The sequence below is a fragment of the Budorcas taxicolor genome, chromosome 6, assembly GCF_023091745.1.
Source record: "Budorcas taxicolor isolate Tak-1 chromosome 6, Takin1.1, whole genome shotgun sequence".
NCBI classification, from domain to species: domain Eukaryota; kingdom Metazoa; phylum Chordata; class Mammalia; order Artiodactyla; family Bovidae; genus Budorcas; species Budorcas taxicolor.
Window position 1 is genome coordinate 103,350,356 of NC_068915.1, and position 18,901 is coordinate 103,369,256.

At 48.3% G+C, this 18,901-nt stretch overlaps 1 protein-coding gene across 1 annotated transcript in view; it reads right to left on the bottom strand.

Annotated features, from left to right (window-relative positions):
• EVC (EvC ciliary complex subunit 1) overlaps positions 1-18,901 on the bottom strand; it is an 89,735-nt gene that overhangs the window by 6,307 nt on the left and 64,527 nt on the right. Inside the window, exons 13-17 of the mRNA XM_052641848.1 lie at positions 14,668-14,777; positions 10,351-10,561; positions 8,250-8,456; positions 5,398-5,542; positions 2,467-2,578 (exon numbers count right to left, since the gene is read on the bottom strand). Of these exons, the coding sequence (XP_052497808.1) occupies positions 2,467-2,578; positions 5,398-5,542; positions 8,250-8,456; positions 10,351-10,561; positions 14,668-14,777 (785 nt within the window). The remainder of the gene's footprint in view (positions 1-2,466; positions 2,579-5,397; positions 5,543-8,249; positions 8,457-10,350; positions 10,562-14,667; positions 14,778-18,901) is intronic.

Consider the following 18,901-nt stretch of genomic DNA (forward strand, 5'->3'; position numbering starts at 1 on the left):
GTGGATTCGACCCCTGGGTCTGGAAGATCCCCTGGAGGAGGGCATGACAACCCACTCCAGTATTCTTGCCTGGAGAATCCCATGAACAGAGGGACCTTGCGGGCTACAGTGCATGGGTTCACAGAGTCGGGCATGACTGAAGTGACTTAGCATGTATGGGTTCCAGAGCTTAGGACATGGACCTTTTGGCTTCCCCAGTAGCTTAGCTGGTAAAGAATCCACTGATTTCTGGGTGGGGAAGATCTGTTGGAAAAGGGATAGGTGCCCACTCTAGTATTCTTCAGCTTTCCTGGTGGCTCAGCTGGTAAAGCATTGCAGGAGACCTGGGTTTGATCCCTGGGTTGGGAAGATCCCCTGGAGAAGGGAACGGTTACACACTCCAGTATTCTGGCCTGGAGAATTCCATGGACTGTATAGTTCACGGGGTCACAAAGAGTTGGACACAACTGAGCAAATTTCACCTCACTTTTGGGGACCCCTGTTCAGCCTGCCAGAGGCCTGGTGGCTTCTTTCTGTGAGCAGCCTCAAGTCCCACACCCACCTCGTCCCTCGTCCTGGTCACTCTTGACTGTCATCCAGCTGACTTATCATCTCCCCCATGGGCCTAGCTCTTGGGAATGCTGAGAAGTGACAGGACTGCCCAGGAGGGGCCTGTGTCCCCTGGTGAGGGCGGGGTTTCAGTCTCAAGGGCTGGAGAGCCAAGCAAGACCCTGCAGATTCTCCCAGACCCTTGCTGGCGTCATTGGAAGTTGAGCTCTATACATCTTGTGCTCCAAGCGCTCCACTTTGACCCCAGTGACCCAAGAGTTGGGGCCTCTGCCACCCCCTGGTCCAACTCTGTTGGGTTTATGGAAAATAAAGAAGCAAAGCCCAGTGAGGGTGCAGGTGTGTGATTTAGTTTCAGTGATTTAGAGGCTCATACATGACCCTCAATGCCCTTCCTTCCATGCCCATCTCCTTGAGTCCATAAGAAGGTCCAGATTGGGGTTGGGCCTCAGTTGGCATGGAAACCCCTCATTGTCACAGGTCTTATTGGCTTTTCTCTCCTAGTGGTAGGTCACACAGTGCCCCCCACAGGTGTCTACACCCTAATCCCTGGAACGTGTGAAGATGTTATGTTACATGGCAATCAGGACTCTGCTGGGGTGATTAAGGTTACTGATTTTAAGATTTGGACATTAACCTGTATTATCTGCTGCTGCTGCTGCTGCTAAGTCGCTTCAGTCGTGTCCGACTCTGTGCGATCCCATAGACCGCAGCCCACCAGGCTCCTCCGTCCCTGGGATTCTCCAGGCAAGAACACTGGAGTGGGTTGCCATTTCCTTCTCCAATGCATGAAAGTGAAAAAGTGAAGTTGCTCAGTCATATCTGACTCTTAGCAACCCCATGGACTGCAGCCCACCAGGCTCCTCCGTCCATGGGATCTTCCAGGAAAGAGTACTGGAGTGGGGTGCCACTGCCTTCTCTGCTGGATTATCTAGGTGGGTCTAAATCATTGGGGGACTTACCTGGTGGCTCAGTGGTAAAGAATCTGTCTGTGATTCAGGATACCTGGGTTCAATCCCTAGGTAGGGAAGATCCCCTGGAGAAGGAAATGGCAACCCACTCCAGTATTCTTGCCTGGAGAATCCCATGGACAGAGGAGCCTGGCAGGCTGTATAGTCCATGGGATCACAGAGAGTCAGACGTGACCGAGCGACTAAACAACAACAATCACTGGAGTCTGTAAACGCAGAGGTTTCTCCCGCTGGGGTCAGAGAGATGCGGCAGAAGAGATGACAAGTGTGGGCAAGATTTAATGTTCCGGATGCAGGGGCCACGTGCCAGGACCAGATAGAGGCACCTGGGAGGCCAGGGTGGGCCCAGCCAACAGCCACAAGGAAACAGAACCTCAGTTCTACAAGGAACTGGATTCTGCTGACACCTGAAGAAGCCTGGAAGCTTCCAGAGCCTCTGACGAGAGCCCAGCCAGCAACACCCTGATTTTAGCCTGGGAGGCCCAGAAAAACCAGCAGCATCCGCCTAACTTCTAACATTCGGCTCCCTGAGATAACATGGGCTGTCACTGCAGCCACGGGGGGCGTTGCTATGGCAGCAGCAGGAAACAGTCCTCCTCCTCCTTCCCTGCCCCCTCACCATGCTTCCTGGGCTCACCTGCCCCCGGGGCCTCAGCTAAGCATGGATCAGAAAGAAGATGCCACATCAGGGCTGTGAAGACCACTCTGACCTTGGGATGAAGCCCTCAGCACACTTTGACTTGTGCCCTTGTGCCAAAGTCCCTTCCAGGGGCTGCGAATTAGAGGGGGAACCAGACGGGGGGTTCGTGGGCTCCCACGTAGGATAGGAGACCCAGGCCCACAGGCAAATGCACGGGAGGTCAGCTGCTGAGAGTGTATTAGAGACAAAGGCGATGCACAGGGGCTGGGACCTTTGTGTGGGGACCCTCAGCTGGCAGGGAGGCCTCACCTCTGGTGAACAGCTCTGGAGGCTTCCTGAGCTCCACCTGCCATCTCGGCCCCGGACGAAGGATCGGCAAGTTCTTGCTTTTTCCGCAGCTTGTAATCTTCCATTCTCTCACCTGAAAGTGAAAGTCACGCATTTGTGTCTGTTTCTTTACCACCCCATGGACTGTACCCACCAGGCTCCTCTGTCCTTGGAATTCTCCAGGCAAGAATATAGGAGTTGGGTAGCTGTTTCCTTCTCCAGGGGATCTTCCCAACCCAGGGACCAAACCCAGGTCTCCTGCATTGCAGGCAGATTCTTTACTGTCTGAGCCACCAGGGAAGCCCAAGAATACTGGAGTGGGTAGCCTATCCCTTCTCCAGGAGGTCTTCCTGATCGAGAAATTGAACCAGGGTCTCCTGCATTGCAGGCAGATTCTTCACCAGCTGAGCCACCAGGGAAGCCCGCATGACACACAATGATCAAGGTGGGTGTGTGAAGGACTGACACTGTGCTGGGAGGGGGCCAGGTGCTGGGGGGCCGAGGTGAGCAGGACACACCTGCTGTCAGGTGTGCTGTTTACCGGCTCCTTGGTTCACCCTGGGAATGGCGTCGTCTGCACGAGGAAGCCACAATTTCCATCATACCCCATGCACCAATGAGGGCAGTACCCCAGCTCTGCCTGCATCTGCTCAGCCCTGCTTTCTTGTAAGTATCAGGAGAAAGGAAAGCCTAATATGAAAGGGTCAACACTAAAAGGCCACCAAAAATGGTCAAAAGTCCACACCAGGAAAGAAAATCATCCTACACAAAGCGCTATACACATGCAGTGAGTCCTACAGACGTGGGTGCTGAACTGGGTGCTTTCCAAGGAGCTGAGAGGTTTAGTTTCTGAGTCTGAGGTATACTAGTCTATGTTTCCTCTTCTTTTTTTATTATTTAAAACAACGGTATATTTTGAAACAGACGATCGAAATTATTTTCTACTGGATTCTTGCTACTACCTGAATTAACTGCTTATTTATGGACCACAGCCATAACAATATATATATATATATATATTTTCAGATTTCAACATATATATATCTATTTCATATTTCCTAGTCATCTTGTGCACGCTGTGTCCTAAGTCGTCTCAGTCGTGTCTGACTCCTTGTGACCCCATCGACCGTAGCCCACCAGGCTCCTCTGTCTATGAGATTCACCAGACAAGTGGGTTGCCATGACCTTCTTCAGGGGATCTTCCTGACCCAGGGATCGAACCCAAGTCTCTTTTTTGTCTCCTGCGCTGGCAGGCAGGTTCTTTACCACTAGCGCCACCTGGGCTAGTCATCTCAGAACATGCTTATTCTTAGCTGCTGCTGCTGCTGCTGCTAAGTCGCTTCAGTCGTGTCCGACTCTGTGCGACCCCATAGACGGCAGCCCACCAGGCTCCCCTGTCCCTGGGATTCTCCAGGCAAGAAGCCGCTACATTTATCTAGTTACACTCACCTAGTTGCCATACTGACCGAGCTATGAGATGTCAACAGGCCACTGAACTCCCTTGGATCCAAGCTTTCTAGAATTAATAGAAAGGTCCATCCTGGATGATCCCCAGGGGCATAGCATTCTAGGACTCTTTAATAGTTGACAATGAAAAAAGGAGTTCATGTGATCAAGTTACATCATTTTAAGGCATTTGTTGAGAAATCCTCTCATTAAGTTGGGGTATCAGGGAAGAAGGAAATTAGAGCTGAGAGGATGCAGGAAGGGTGAGCCTGAGCCTAGCCCCACAAGTCGGGAAACTGAGGCTTAGAGAGGGGATGTGAACACCCCGGTTCCTGAATGTTCCACAGGGATGATCAATCATTTCTGCCTCCTGCTGAAGGAGACCTACCCTTACTTGAGAAAACCATCAGGAAGTATCTGTAGCCTGCTGGCAGATTTCTGGGCAGGTCCCAGATTTTATTTGAATGTAGAGCTCTAGTTCCCCAGGGCCAGGGCAGGAAAAAAGCAGCAGCTGAGCTCATTGAGAAAAATAAGATTCACGGAAGACCTCCTCCCAGGACCGGCTGCCCATCCTTTGTCTAGAGATTGTGGACAATCCAGGAAAAACCCATCGGAGAAAATGGGATTCTACCCTGCCCCAGAGCCCCGGGTGTAGGGAGGACTGTTATAAGAACGGACTTTAAGGAACTGGTATTTGTCTGTTACTCAATGATGTTCTTGCTGGCCCTGGGGGTCTGGTCTGCTCCACCCCCCGGGGTGGCCTCGTACGAGAGCCCAGGGAAAAACTGGCTCTCATGTGTAAATGTGCCCACATATGGGCCATTGGCCTGTTCTTACTCATTGTCACTATGACAGCTTAAATTGAGGGAACTTCTACCTCTTTGGCCACCAGGAAGCCCAGAGGCAAACGCATGTCCCCTCTTAAGTAGGAATGTGCTCACATATGTCCCAGATGATGACAGAACCTTAACTCCATCTCACTGTCCCCTCCTTGTCCTGATTCATCTACTTAAAAAAAAAATTCTGTTGTACTGTATAGATATGTTTCTTTAAGTGCTTTTTCAAAAGCCTTTGGGGGACAAGTCATTGCCATTGAAAGTGTTAGTTGCCCAGTCGTGTCTGACTCTCTGTGACCCCATGGACCGCAGCCCACCAGGCTCCTCTGTCCATGGGATTCTCCAGGCAAGAATACTGGAGTGGGTAGCCACTCCCTTCTCCAGGGGATCTTCCCAACCAGGGGTTGAACCTGCATTGCTGGCAGATTCTTTACCATCTACGCCACCAGGGAAGCCAAGGTGGCTTCAAGGTGGTTTGGGGGACAAGGCAAGGATAAATAAATACATAAAACATAAAAAAAATTAAACCCCCTTAAATAACCATTTGAAAACACTGACATCCCGCCCCGTCCCCAACTAAGAGCACATCTGGCTTGCTGCTGGCAGGGCTTCCTCGTGGAGGGCACCATACTCTGCAGGGTCTTCAGATGCTGCAGCCTTCTCTCCTCATGGTCCTGCATGACCCTCCCAATCTGCTGGTAATACGCCTGCACGAGCCGACCGATGCCAGGGCTGGTCACGTAGACGCTCTCCACGGCTGCCTCCATCAGCGTTCTCTGTGGGCAGGAGGGGAAAAGTCTTGGTAGAGGGCACACACAGAGCCAGCTACAGCCAACACAGTCCTGGCTCCCATAGTCCACTTGCTCCCAAACTTCGCTGGTTCAGAGCAGGTAGCGAGTACCTGGCTGCTTTAAACCAGCATTAATAATCTTATTTTCCTTGGTCAGGGATGGTCTGACATTGGGTGTAGGACCCAGTTCTGACCAGTGAGATGCAAAGTTAGGGAGAATCTGTTGAGGGCTTCCCTTTTCCCAACATTAAGCAAAGCCTTGGTGAGGGTGATAGACTTTGCTGTGTCCCTCTTCTGGCCAGGACACAGACTGATGTCTGGAGCAGCAGTAGCCATTTTGAGACCATGAGGCAACAAAACCAACACCAAGAATGACGGATCAGAAAGAAAGAGGCTGGTCCTTGGTCACATCACTGATCCTCTGTGCCAGCCTGGAACCACCACATTTCTTGTTATGTGAGATCAGTAACTTTAATTTATTTAAGCACAGATTTCTGTCACTTGCAGTTATATGCAGTCTTCAATGACACACCTTTGGACCCAAAGCAGAACAGAGAAGAAACGCTGGGATGCCCCATCATTGGGGACATGTTGGTTGGGCACTCGTAAAGTCATCACCTTTTACCTCATAAGATGATGGGCAAAGGTCAGGTTCGAGTCCCCATTTCAGTAAACATTTACTGAATGGCTTCAAGCTTTGGGCAAGAAAAAAAAAAAAATGCCCATTCATTATTGTTGAGTGATTCCTTATGTTCGTAGGGTTGAGAAATACACCGACTTGCCGGCATGGATGGAAGCCGTGGAGGTGAGGAGGGCTGCAGCTCAGGACGCAGAGGAGATGAGAGCCTGTCTCCTCACTCTAAGTCCTGTTCCTCCCTTACTGCAGCCGCTTCTCTCTTCCTCTCCATCCAACATTCACATCTGACTTTGCCCCCAAGGACTCTGAGCTCTGGCCTTGCACTTCCGGTCAGGAGCTCCCACTGACAGCCTTCCTTGGATTTCATTTAGCAGGTGTAACGCAGAAGACAGGAAGTCCCTCTTCTCCCCAAGCAAACCCACCTGCACATCACACCTTCTGTCCCTCTAGCCTCCTGCCACAGGGGGGCGATCTCCACCCCTCTGCATTGCAGCCCTCCTCCCTTCTCCAGGGCCTCTGTCCTGGCCACCCCCCTCTCCTCCTCCCCGGTTTTTCTGGCTAGAAAGTCAAGTCAAGTCAGCAAACACATTTGCTCTAGAATCTCCAACATTTCAGCCCTCTCTCGATCCCCCTCGGCACTGCCTGCATCTCAGCTCCCATGCAGTACAACTTCTCAAGGTTAGCGTGTCCTCTCCCAGTAGACGGTAAGCTCCCTGAAGGCAGGAATGCAGCTGCCTGGCTCCTCTGTCCCAGCACCTGCCACAGGGCCCAAGGCCAAGGGGCCCTGTGAACAGAGGTCCAGCAAAGAACATCCTTCCAGACACTGGGCCCACGTTCTTTCTGGTGGGTGTGTGTCTGGTGGGGGTCCGTTATTTAACCCAGAGTCCTCTGGAGAAGCCGAGGACAAGCCGTGCCACACATGTGTTTCATTCTGTTTTCGCATAATGACCATTGATTAGGTCAGAGCTGTAAGGTTTTAGGAGAGGGAGGAGACTCTCCCAGCATCACTAGCCCTGAGGTCTGGATGAGGAGGTGTGGCAGACACAAGAGATCTGGAACCAGATGGGGTGTTTCAGAATTGAGGGGCCAATCTCTCTGCTGTGCAGATGAGTGGCTTTATGTAAATGAAGGGACTCATGGAAGTGCCCTCGAGGGTCCTGGCACATCCCAGATGGGTCTGCTGCCAGCCCAAATCTAAAACACCTCTCGTGGGTACCAGCCACAGACACTCTCTGCTGAGATCTGCAACACATGGGGGTCCCCTGCCTTTTCTCACAGCCTGGGGGAGGAGGCAGGCAAGGAGAAGCCAAGCACGTGCTGGTCATTCCAGGCACGACCAGCCTCCAGTCCCAGCCACTCACTGTGGCTGGGAGGCTTTAAGCATGTCTTCCGCCCAGTGAAACTCCTCAGTCTTCCCACCTGAACAATGGGAAGAAAAATTATCCTTTCCGGGCAAGGGTTGTGGTAAGAGCCCAGTGAGATGAGGCAGTCAAAGCCCCACGCACCCACCCCTCCATTGACTTAGAAGGGCAATGCCCACGTCACTTCTTATGAAGGCGGTTTTCACTCCTGCGGTTTGTCATAACTCAGTGCAAGGAGAAAACCATGGCTTACTCAGGTCAGACTGATGTTAGCAGAAATGGTCAGCGATCAGGGACAACTCCACCAGTGCTCAGGTTCCCACAGAGGTGGCCAAGGGCAGGGAGGGCCTGCCTCTGGGGGAGGGACTTAGGCTCAGAGTCTGTTATCTGCCACTGACTCACTGGGAGGCTCTGGCTGAAATGACATTCCTCTCGGAGCCGCGGCAAGGACTGAGCTTGTGCTCAGAAGGACGGGAGACAGGGCCGGGCAGCGGCAGAAATCCTCACCGCTCCACGGGGCAGGCGTTCCCTCTTACAGGGTAGGGGGAAAAGGCAGCTCAGAGGCAAAGAGCTCTGCAGGGCCCGAGGCTCCTGGGCAGGCCCAGCTGCTGCTCTGCTCAAATCCCTCCTCTTGTTCGCCCCTGACCCCTGCCTCTAGTCCCCCGGGCTCCCCAGAGGCTGGGGCGTCTCCGCACCTTGAAGTCATCCATGTCCTTGGCCCGGCTCCTGGAGGCTGTGTTCCGTGCGTGGCTCAGCAGTGCTTGCCCAATGGCGCGCTCTGTGTGCTGCTGAAGCAGCTGCCCGACCTCCTGGGCCTCAGCCAGCAGCTGCTGCTGAAGCTGCAGGCGCGTCTGCTGCGCCTCCTCCTCCAGCCTGCCGGCCTCCTCCAGCACACGTGCCTCCTGGAAAAGTTGGGCGGGGAGAAGACTGGAGACCCCTGTCGCCTGCATGGATGCTCTGCGTGTGTGTTAGTTGCTCAGTCGTGTCCGACTCTGCGACCCCACGAACTGTAGCCCTCCAGGCTTCTCTGTCCATGGAATTCTCTAAGCAAGAATACTGGAGTGGGTTGCCATTCCCTGCTACAGAGGATCTTCCTGAGCCAGGGACTGAACCCTGGTCTTCTGCATCGCAGGCAGATTCTTTACCATTTGAGCTCCAGGGAAGTCAATGGATGCTCTGGTCAGGACCAAACCAAGAGGTGGGGTCGGCCCTGCCCGGGGTCCCAGGAAGGTTGGAGAAGAGGTAGGAAGTGGGCACCTCTGGGCTGGCAAAAACTTGTACACAGTGGATGAGCCTGGGGATCTTGATGATCCCTTTGGGCATTTATTGAGCACCAACAGTGTGCCCTGGAGAAGGCAATGGCACCCCACTCCAGTACTCTTGTCTGGAAAATACCATGGGTGGAGGAGCCTGGTGGGCTGCAGTCCATGGGGTCGCTAAGAGTCAGACACGACTGAGCGACTTCACTTTCACTTTTCACTTTCATCCATTGGAGAAGGAAATGGCAACCCACTCCAGTGTTCTTGCCTGGAGAATCCCAGGGACGGCGGAGCCTGGTGAGCTGGGGTCGCACAGAGTCGGACACAACTGAAGCGACTTAGCAGTAGCAGCAACAGCGTGCCCAGTGCCATCCGTGGCTCTTTACATGTACAAGAACTTACTCGTTCATCCCAAACACTTTGAGACCTGAACACCAGGAGTGATGAGGACACAGAGGAGCAGAGACGCCGAGCAACTTTCTAAAAGTCACACAGCAGAGAGGTTCTTCAGTCACATCTGAGTCTGAGAGTAGTCTGCGACATCATGGAAGCCAACATAGGGCCCATGGGGAGTCCGTCTCTTGAAGGAATAGGGGTTGGAGAAGGAGGGTGGGGAGTTGGAGGAAGGGCAGGAAGTGCTGCCTGCTTCCCACCAAGTTCTCCGGGGCCGAGAAAAAGAGACGGTGAGCTTGTCCCTCACTCGTAGGTCAAAAAACATCAGCTGCTCATACAGCTCAGTGGCTATAGGAGCCCTGGAGTCAGACTGTTTGGGTTTAAACCCCAGCCCTGCAATTCACAGTCTTTCTTCAGATTTGTGAAGACCTTAAAACAGACCACAGAGCCCTCTCCTCTCAACCCCTGATGATGACTGTACCTATCTGTGTTCTGACTTCTTGTGCAACTTTAGTATAATTGTCATTATCATATACACTGCAAGCTTTGGGCATACTGAGTGCCCCCAACAGGGGGTACCTATTGTGCCATTGTCCCCATTGCTTGTTTAAAAATTTATTTATTTACTTGGGGGCTTCCCTGATGGCTCAGTGGGTAAAGAACCTGCCTACAATGCAGGAGACACAGGAGAGTGGGAAAATGGCAACCCACTGCAGTATTCTTGCCTGAAAAATCCCATGGACAGAGAAGCCTCGTGGGCTACAGTCCAAGGGGTCACAAAGAGTCGGACATGACTAAGCAACTAAGCACTCATTTAATTATTTGGCTGCACCAGGTCCTAACTGTGGCACACAGGAGCCTCAGTTTTCATTGCAGCTTGCAGGATATTTTTAGTTGAAGCATGCAAGATCTTTGATTTTTTTCTCTCAGTTGCAGCATGCAAACTCTTAGTTGCAGCATGTGGGATCTGGTTCTCTGACCAGGGATTGAACCTAGGCCCCCGGTGCACTGGGAGCAAGGAATCTTAGCCACCACCAGAGAAGTCTCCAGGATTGGGGCTTTGACTAAACCAGACTGGAACCCGGAAGCCAAGGAAGTGGCATTCCTGTTCTGGGATGGGCAGGGGGCTGAGGCACGGTCTTACCAAGGCTCTGAGCAGTTGCCACTGGTGCTCATCCAGACACTGGGAGGAGCCCTGCTCCAGGGCGTGTTGTTCCCGCAGCTCCTGGAGAAGGCTCTTCTTCCCCGACAGCCTCATCTGGGCCAGGGTGGTGATGGCGCTGCCGCGGAGAGCCAGCCTCCGGAGAGCTGAGCGCAGGAGCAGTCCGTGCCCCTGCAGGATGCACTGAGTGGACCTTTGGAGACAGTGGAGAGGAGGTTGGGGCGGGGGGTGAGTGTTCCTGGCTTCACTGAGTGTGGTGGTTAATTTTATGTGTGAGCTTGACTAGGCCATGGGCTGAATGGACAGCTGATCCAATATCATTCTGAGAACTGTTGTGAGGATGTTTCTGGATGAGATTAACGAATAAATGAGTAAAGCAGATGGTCCTCCCTAAAGTGGGTGGGCCTTGTCCAATCAGTTGAAGATCTGAAGAGATGAAATGGCCCACTTAACCACGAGTAAGGGGCAACTCCTCCTGCCTGCCTGCCTTGAGTGGGACATGGTTTTCTTTTGTACTTCCTCCTCTTTGTACTTAAACTGGAACATTGGCTTTTCCTGGGTCTTGGAACTGCTGACCTTCAAACTGGATGTCACACCATTAGCCCTCCGAGTTCTCAGGCCTTTGAACCTTGGGACTGAAATTACATATTGGTTCTCCTGAGTCTCCAGCTTGCCTACTGTGGATCTTGCGACTTCTCAGCTTCTCTATACCTGTACCTATGCATGCATGCTAAGTTGCTTCCGTTGTGTCTGGCCCTTTGCAACTCTATGGACTGTGGCCCTCCAGGCTCCTGTGTCCATGGGATTCTCTAGGCAAGAATACTGGAGTGGGTTGCCACACCCTCCTCCAGGGGATCTTCCCGACCCAGGGATTGAACTTGTGTCTCCCATGTCTCCTGTATCAGCAGGGAAGCTCTTTACCACTAGCGCCGCCTGGAAAGCCCACCCATATCTCTACTTTATCACCTATACTATATCTTCTATTGGCTCTGTTTGGAGAACCCTGACTAATACACTGACCCACTAAGAAACACCCCACAGGGAACCTTTCCAGAGACAACACGTTAAAATTATCCCATCTTTTGCTGCTCATCCTTTTAGATGTGGGTGCCCACTTGAGTTACAGTCAGTCATCTGTCCTTTGATTAACCTTTTTAACTTGATCACATTCTGCCTCAAGTTTCAGATGCATATATACAGTTGCCTTCAGTACATATCCACTCAAATTTCTTACATGACTCTCAAAATTAACATTCAGAACTGAAATCAGGAACTATTTTTGAGTTCCTATCTCAATGAGTCAAGTAGGAAACTCTGGTTTAGAGAGGCTCAATATTTGGTTTTATAACTTGAGGTATTTTCTTACAGCCTGAAAAGTGGAACAGAAAACTGTCAGTCAGTTTACCAAGGAGGAGAGAACCAGCAAACACTCCTAAAAATAAGAAATCACCCCTTGTAAAGACCTAATTTTGAATCAGGTAAATTGACCAGTGGAGTGGTTGATCTGCCACTGTCTGAAATCCCTGCTGCAAGTAAGATAAATCCTATCTGGAGGAAGATCCCATCATTCAAAGTCCTAAGTTATTACTACGATTTTTTAATAACACCGTCTAGCATTCAATAAAAATAACCAGACTTGCAAACAGATAAGAACTGACCAAAAATAAAGGAAAAAAAAAAACAGACAATAGAAACATACCCACAAGATACTGGATATTAAAATAGTCAGCTATAATGAATATGTTCAGGAAATTAAATAAGATGAATCTGATCAGAAAACTGGAAACTATGACAGAAATAAAGTGGAAATTCTAGAACTAAAAACACAGTAACCAGCATTAAGAATTCAGTAGATGAACTGAACAGCAGATAAGACACAGCTGAGGGGAGTGTGAAGGGGAAGAGAGCCAGAACACGCTATCTAGACCGAACTACGAGGAACAAAAATATAGAATAGCATGTAACAGACAAATAACCTAAGGTAAGAGATCTAATGAGCGTAAAATTGCACTCCCAGGAAGGGTAGGAAAAGAATAAGCAGAAGGGATATTTAAAGAGATAAAGATTCGGAATTTTAAAGAACCGATCAATGATGGCAAATTACAGATTCAAGGATCACTACAGATTTAGTGAAAACAAACAGGAAATGCACAAAAGCCACATCCATGTTTAGGCATATCATAATAAAATGATGAAAACCAGAGAACAAAAGAAAATCTTAAAAGCAATCAGAAACAACTGAAAGCAGAAACAAAAGATTTCTTTAAAAGTATTTAAAAGACAGCTAAACTAGGATTTTACACCCAGTGAAAACATTCCTCAAAAATGGAGATAGACATTTTCAGACAAACAAAATTTAAGAAAATTTGTCAGTGTCTAAAATAAACAGAACCTTCATACAAAAAGATATGTCCACCACTCCTAGGTGGACACTTAAAAGATGCAGGAAAGAATCAAGAGCAACATAAAGTGTAAATCTAAATGAATACTGACTGCATAAACCAAAAACAGTATCTTGTGGAGTTGCAAATGTACAAAGAAAGTGAAAGTGAAAGTCTCTCAGTCATGTTCAACTTTTTGCAACCCCATGGACTGTAGTCCATGGAATACTCTAGGCTGGAATACTTGAGTGGGTAGTCTTTCCCTTCTCCAGGGGATCTTCCTAACACATGGATCAAACCCAGGTCTCCCGCATTGCAGGCAGATTCTTTATGTAAAATGCCCAATAAGAAAAGCATTTTTCCTCTGTGAGAGAGAAACTAATGGAAATAAAGCATTCTACTGTCTTGAAAGAAGGAACATGTTAACGTATGCTATATTTTGGCACACAAAGGATGCAATTCAAAATCTCTGAACCATTAAAATCACAGTAAAAGAATATATAACTAATAAGGTAAATTATTAGTATATTATATATATTATATATATATACTATATATATATAATATATAACTAAAAACTAAATTAGAGAGAGAAAATAGAAAATAATAAAACACCTAAACCAAAAGAACTGTGGTGTTGGAGAAGACTCTTGAGAGTCCCTTGGACTGCAAGGACATCCAACAAGTTCATCCTAAAGGAGATCAGTCCTGAGTGTTCACTGGAAGGACTGATGCTAGAGCTGAAACTCTAGTACTTTGGCCACCTCATGCGAAGAGTTGACTCATTGGAAAAGACTCTGATGCTGGGAGGGATTGGGGGCAGGAGGAGAAGGGGACGACAGAGGATGAGATGGCTGGATGGCATCACTGACTCAATGGACGTGAGTCTGAGTGAACTCCGGGAGTTGGTGATGGACAGGGAGGCCTGGCGTGCTGTGGTTCATGGGGTTGCAAAGAGTCGGACACGACTGAGCGACTGAACTGAACTGAACTGAAACCAAAATAAGGTAAGAGAGGAGAGGAAAAGGAACATAGAGCAGATTGGAAAAACATAAAACAAACAGAAAGGAGATAGATTAAAAATCTAAATATATTACCATAAAGTTGTACATTAAATATAAATGGACTAAATATTAGTACTATTAAAAGACATAGTTTTGAGACTGGATAAATCTTCCAATTGCTCACTACTGTCCTTAACTTGCTCACCAGATTCTCCCTACTTGTTTCCATCTCCTGATACCTATCCAACAATACAGCTATCCACATGCTTCTTGATATATACACAAAATAATTTCCTGGAAAGGACTGGGCAACTAGAAAATTAGCTATATCTAAATAATTTTTCTTATGTAAAATAAGGAAAAAGAAATATATTTCAGGAAGCTGAAAAAGTGATACCACATTAATAACTAAAGAAAGAATATTTTAAAATATAAAATTTGTTAATAAATGAGGAATGACTGAAAATGGGCAAAAGTGGTCTTTTTTGGAGTGATGGAAGTGTTTTACAATTGGATCATGGTGATGGGTGCAGAACTCTTAAAATTAACTAAAAATCATTGAATTGTACTCTTAAAAATAATGTATGTAAACTATACCTCACAAAAGGTGTTTTAAAAGTTTCTATGAAAGACAACTCTATGAAGTAGGTATTGTTAGCCCCATTTTATGGATGAGAAAATTGAGGGTAAGAACAATTCATGTGCCCACACCAGGTCTGACTTCAACCTTTCATACATGGCACTCTGCTATCACTGTGTATTTCATATTCATGTTTATACTTTGGTTGTTCTCAAAACCACACTGTAAGGGAGGCCCAGGGGGGTGGGAGCTAACTTACAGATGAGGACACGGAGGCTAGCATGGAGCATCACACCGGACAGAAGGCCCCCAGCGTACACAAAGTTGTACTCACTCTTCACTGAGGCTGCCAAGTTGGCCCAGGACTCGGTGGATGACGTTCTCATGGTCATCTCTCAGGTGTGTCTGAAGCAGAGTGGACAGTGCATACTCCTCCATCCAGACCTAAACCCCACAGCAGAGGGACAGGGGTCAACCTCAAGTTCACTTCATCCATCAGTGCTTTGTCGGATCATACTTTCTGTTTCTTATTTTTAAAAAACCCTCTTTTGATTTAATTAATGTTTCTCTTATGTGCTAAGTCACTTCAGGCGTGTCTGACTCTGTGTAACCCCATGGCCTGTAGCCCACCAGGTTCCTCTGTCCATGAAGTTTTGCAGGCAAGAATACTGGAGTGGGCTGTCATTTCCTACTCCAGGAATTGTCCCAGCACCATTTCTGATATAATCTATCTTCTTATGACTGGCGTGTCATGCCACTTTGTCTGACATAGTTTCCATGTGCACATGAATCTCATTCCAGGCTCTTTATTTAATTCTGCAGGTCTGTCTGTACCAGGACATCACACTTTAAGTTCTGCAATTTATAACAAGAGTTCATAGCTGCTAGAGCACGTCTTCCCATATTCTTTTGTACAAAACTGTCTTAGCTATTCTTGGTTCCTTTTCTTCACACATGAATTTTAGGGTCTGTATATCAAGTTTGGGAAAAAGCTCTTTGGGGATTCATTTTGTAATCAGATTAAATTCATAGACTTATTTATAGAAATTGAATTTTCCTATCCAAGAACAAAGCCTTTTTCTCAATTCTTTATCCTTTCAATAACATTTTATAAACTTCTCCACTGGACTGTGTCATCTCCGACTCTTTGCGACCCCACGAACTGTAGCCTGCCAGGCTTCTCTGTCCATGGAATTATCCAGGAAAGAATACTGGAGTGGATTGCCATTCCCTATTCCAGAGGAACTTCCCAACCCAGGGATCAAACCCTGGTCTCCTGCCTCGTAGGCAGATTGTTTACCGTTTGAGCTACAGGGAAGTCTTCTCCATTAAGCTCTTATAAACACTGGTCAGATTTATTTTTAGGCACCCTGTAGCTTTTATTCTAAAGGGGATCTTTATGTTATCACTACTGTTCTCTTCTACTGCTTTGAAAGTTACCTATTCTATTTCTATTCTATCTACATCAAAAAAATTTAACATATATTCCTGATTCCACAAATCCAAAGTTAATCAACATTTCTCTTACCTTAGGATTCATGACTGTCAGCACTTCTGAAAATTTCTTATCCATTATCAGCTTCAATATTATCTCTCTTTCATTCTCTCCATTCTCTCCTTCTAGAATTGCTGGAACACTAAGGAAGTCCCCCCAGGACTTTCACATTCTATTCCCATACCTCCTGCTGCTGCTAAGTCACTTCAGTTGTGTCCGACTCTGTGCGACCCCATAGACGGCAGCCCGCCAGGCTCCCGCGTCCCTGGGATTCTCCAGGCAAGAACACTGGAGTGGGTTGCCATTTCCTTCTCCAATGCATGAAAGTGAAAAGTGAAAGTGAAGCCGCTCAGTCATGTCTGACTCTTAGCGACCCCATGGACTGCAGCCCATCAGGCTCCTCCATCCATGGGATTTTCGAGGCAAGAGTACTGGAGTGGGGTACCACTGCCTTCTCTGCCCATGCCTCCTAATCTCTCATTTTTTCCATCTCTTTAGCCCTCCATGTCATATTCTGAACTACTTTCTCACCTTTATCTCCTAGTTCACACATTGTGTCTTCAACAACATTGAATTTGATATTTAACATCCATTAAATTTCTGTTTTCATGATTATAATTTTCATTCATAAAAGTATGTAGTTTTTAAATATGCCATCTTTTTATATCATGTCTTGTTTTTATGCTAGTAATTCCTCTTGGTTTTTTTTCTTATTGTTTCAAACATACTTCCTTTATAAGTGCTCTCTAATAGTCTCTTCATCTGAATTTCTTGGTGCTTGTGGTCTAAACTTGGTGCTTGCTGTATGTGCTGGCTCTCACTTATGAGAGATTGTTCCCTGTGTGTTCGTAATTCTGGATGTTAGCTCATCTTCAGTGTGGCTTTGTCTGTGAACATCTTGTGAGGTCCCAGGCCACACAACAAAAAAGAATAGCACTAAAAAGAATAGCAGAAACTCAAATCTAAGTCTGTCTGTCTCCAAAGCTCGAATGTTTTCTAGGTCCACCATGCACCTCCCTAGCTCACTCACATCACCAGGAGAAACCAGCACTTAGCAACATGCAGTTAGACTGTGTTACACCGAGGGCTCCGTCTTTAAGGTGAGACTCTTTCCCTTCCCCTACATCTGTAGTGTTTCTCTGGAGATGGCCATGCGGCATGCAGAATAGGGACAAAGCACAGAGGCTTCCCTGGTGACTCAGCCTGCAGTGCAGGAGACCTGGGTTCAATCCCTGGGTCAGGAAGATCCACTGGAGAAGGAAATGGCAACCCACTCCAGTATTCTTGCCTGGAGAATCCCACGGATGGAGGAGCCCGGTAAGCTACAGTCCATGGGGTCACAGAGAGTCAGACATGACTGAGCAACTAACACTTTCTACCACGAGGACACATGCTCGGAAGCACCCTTTCTGAATCCCCGCTCTGGCTTATTAGCACAGGGGTCCAGCCTCGCCCACCAGCCTGTCAGCACCAGTACTAGGGCACCTCAGGTGAAGCAGCTAGCCAGGCAAGGACACAAGCCCACCCACCAGCAGGCCAACTGCCTTAGGACCCATAGAGCCTCCAGCTGGCCCAGGACCTGACCCTGCCCACCAACCGGTGGCCCCATACTAGCCCCAAGACCAGCCTCACTCACCAGTAGTCTTAGTAATATTTTTTGGATATGTCTTCTCAGGGGGCTTCCCAGGTGGGTCAGTGTTAAAGAATCTACCTCCCAACCAGGAGATTTGGGTTCGATCCCTGGGTTGGGACGATCCCCTGGAGGAGGAAATGGCAACCCAAGCTAGTATACTTGCTTGGAAAATTCCACAGGCAGAGGAGCCTGGGATATTATGGTCCGTGGGGTCGCGAAGAATCAGACATGACTCAGCATGACCACCCACTCATGTCTCCTCAGGCAAAGGAAACAAAAGCAAAAATGAGCAAATGGGACTAAATGAAACTAAAAAGATTTTGCACACTGAAGGAAACTATCAACATAATGGAAAGGCTGCCCACTGAATGGGAGATATTTGCAAATGATGCACCCCACAGCAACAATTACCTTGGGCCCCCCTGCACAATCAGGATAATCTCCCCTTTTCAAGATTCTTAACTTACTTCCCATCTGCAAAGTCCCTTTGCCACATAAGGTAACATTCACAGCTTTTGGGAATTAGGATGAGGACATCTTTGAGCGGATGTCAGGCATCTTTTGGCCTAACCCAGCAGGCTGGGGAGAAGCCCACACACCTGCATTAGAATGGATCACACTTTGAGGACCACTAGGTTAGGGGTGGCGGCCGAGAGGAGCAACCCCACGTTCAAGGAGCGGCGGCTATATGGGAGCAGGAGGGCCAAAAGGAGCTACTCCACGTTCAAGGTCAGGAGGGGGTGACCTCATCCAAGGTAAGGAGCAGTGGCTGCGCTTTGCTGGAGCAGCCATGAAGAGATACCCACGTCCAATGTAACAGAAACCCAAGTAAGATGGAGAGGGCATCAGAGGGCAGACACACTGAAACCATAATCACAGAAAATTAGCCAATCTGGTCACGTGGACCACAGCCTTGCCTAACTCAATGAAGCTAAGCCATGCCATGTGAGGCCACCCAAGACGGACAGGTCATGGTGGAGAGGTCTGACAGAATGTGGTCTACTGGAGAAGGGAATGGCAAACCACTTCAGTATTCTTGCCTTGAGAACCCCATGAACAGTATGAAAAGGCAAAATGAGAGGATACTGAAAGAGGAACTCCCCAGGTCGGTAGATGCCCAATATGCTACTGGAGATCAGTGGAGAAATAACTCCAGAAAGAATGAAGCGATGGAGCCAAAGCAAAAACAATACCCAGCTGTGGATGTGACTGGTGACAGAAGCAAGGTCTGATGCTATAAAGAGCAATATTGCATAGGAACCTGGAATGTCAGGTCCATGAATCAAGGCAAATTGGAAGTGGTCAAACAGGAGATGGCAAGGGTGAACGTCAACATTCTAGGAATCAGCGAATGAAAATGGATTGGAATGGGTGAATTTAACTCAGATGACCATTATATCTACTACTGCGGGCAGGAATCCCTTAGAAGAAATGGAGTAG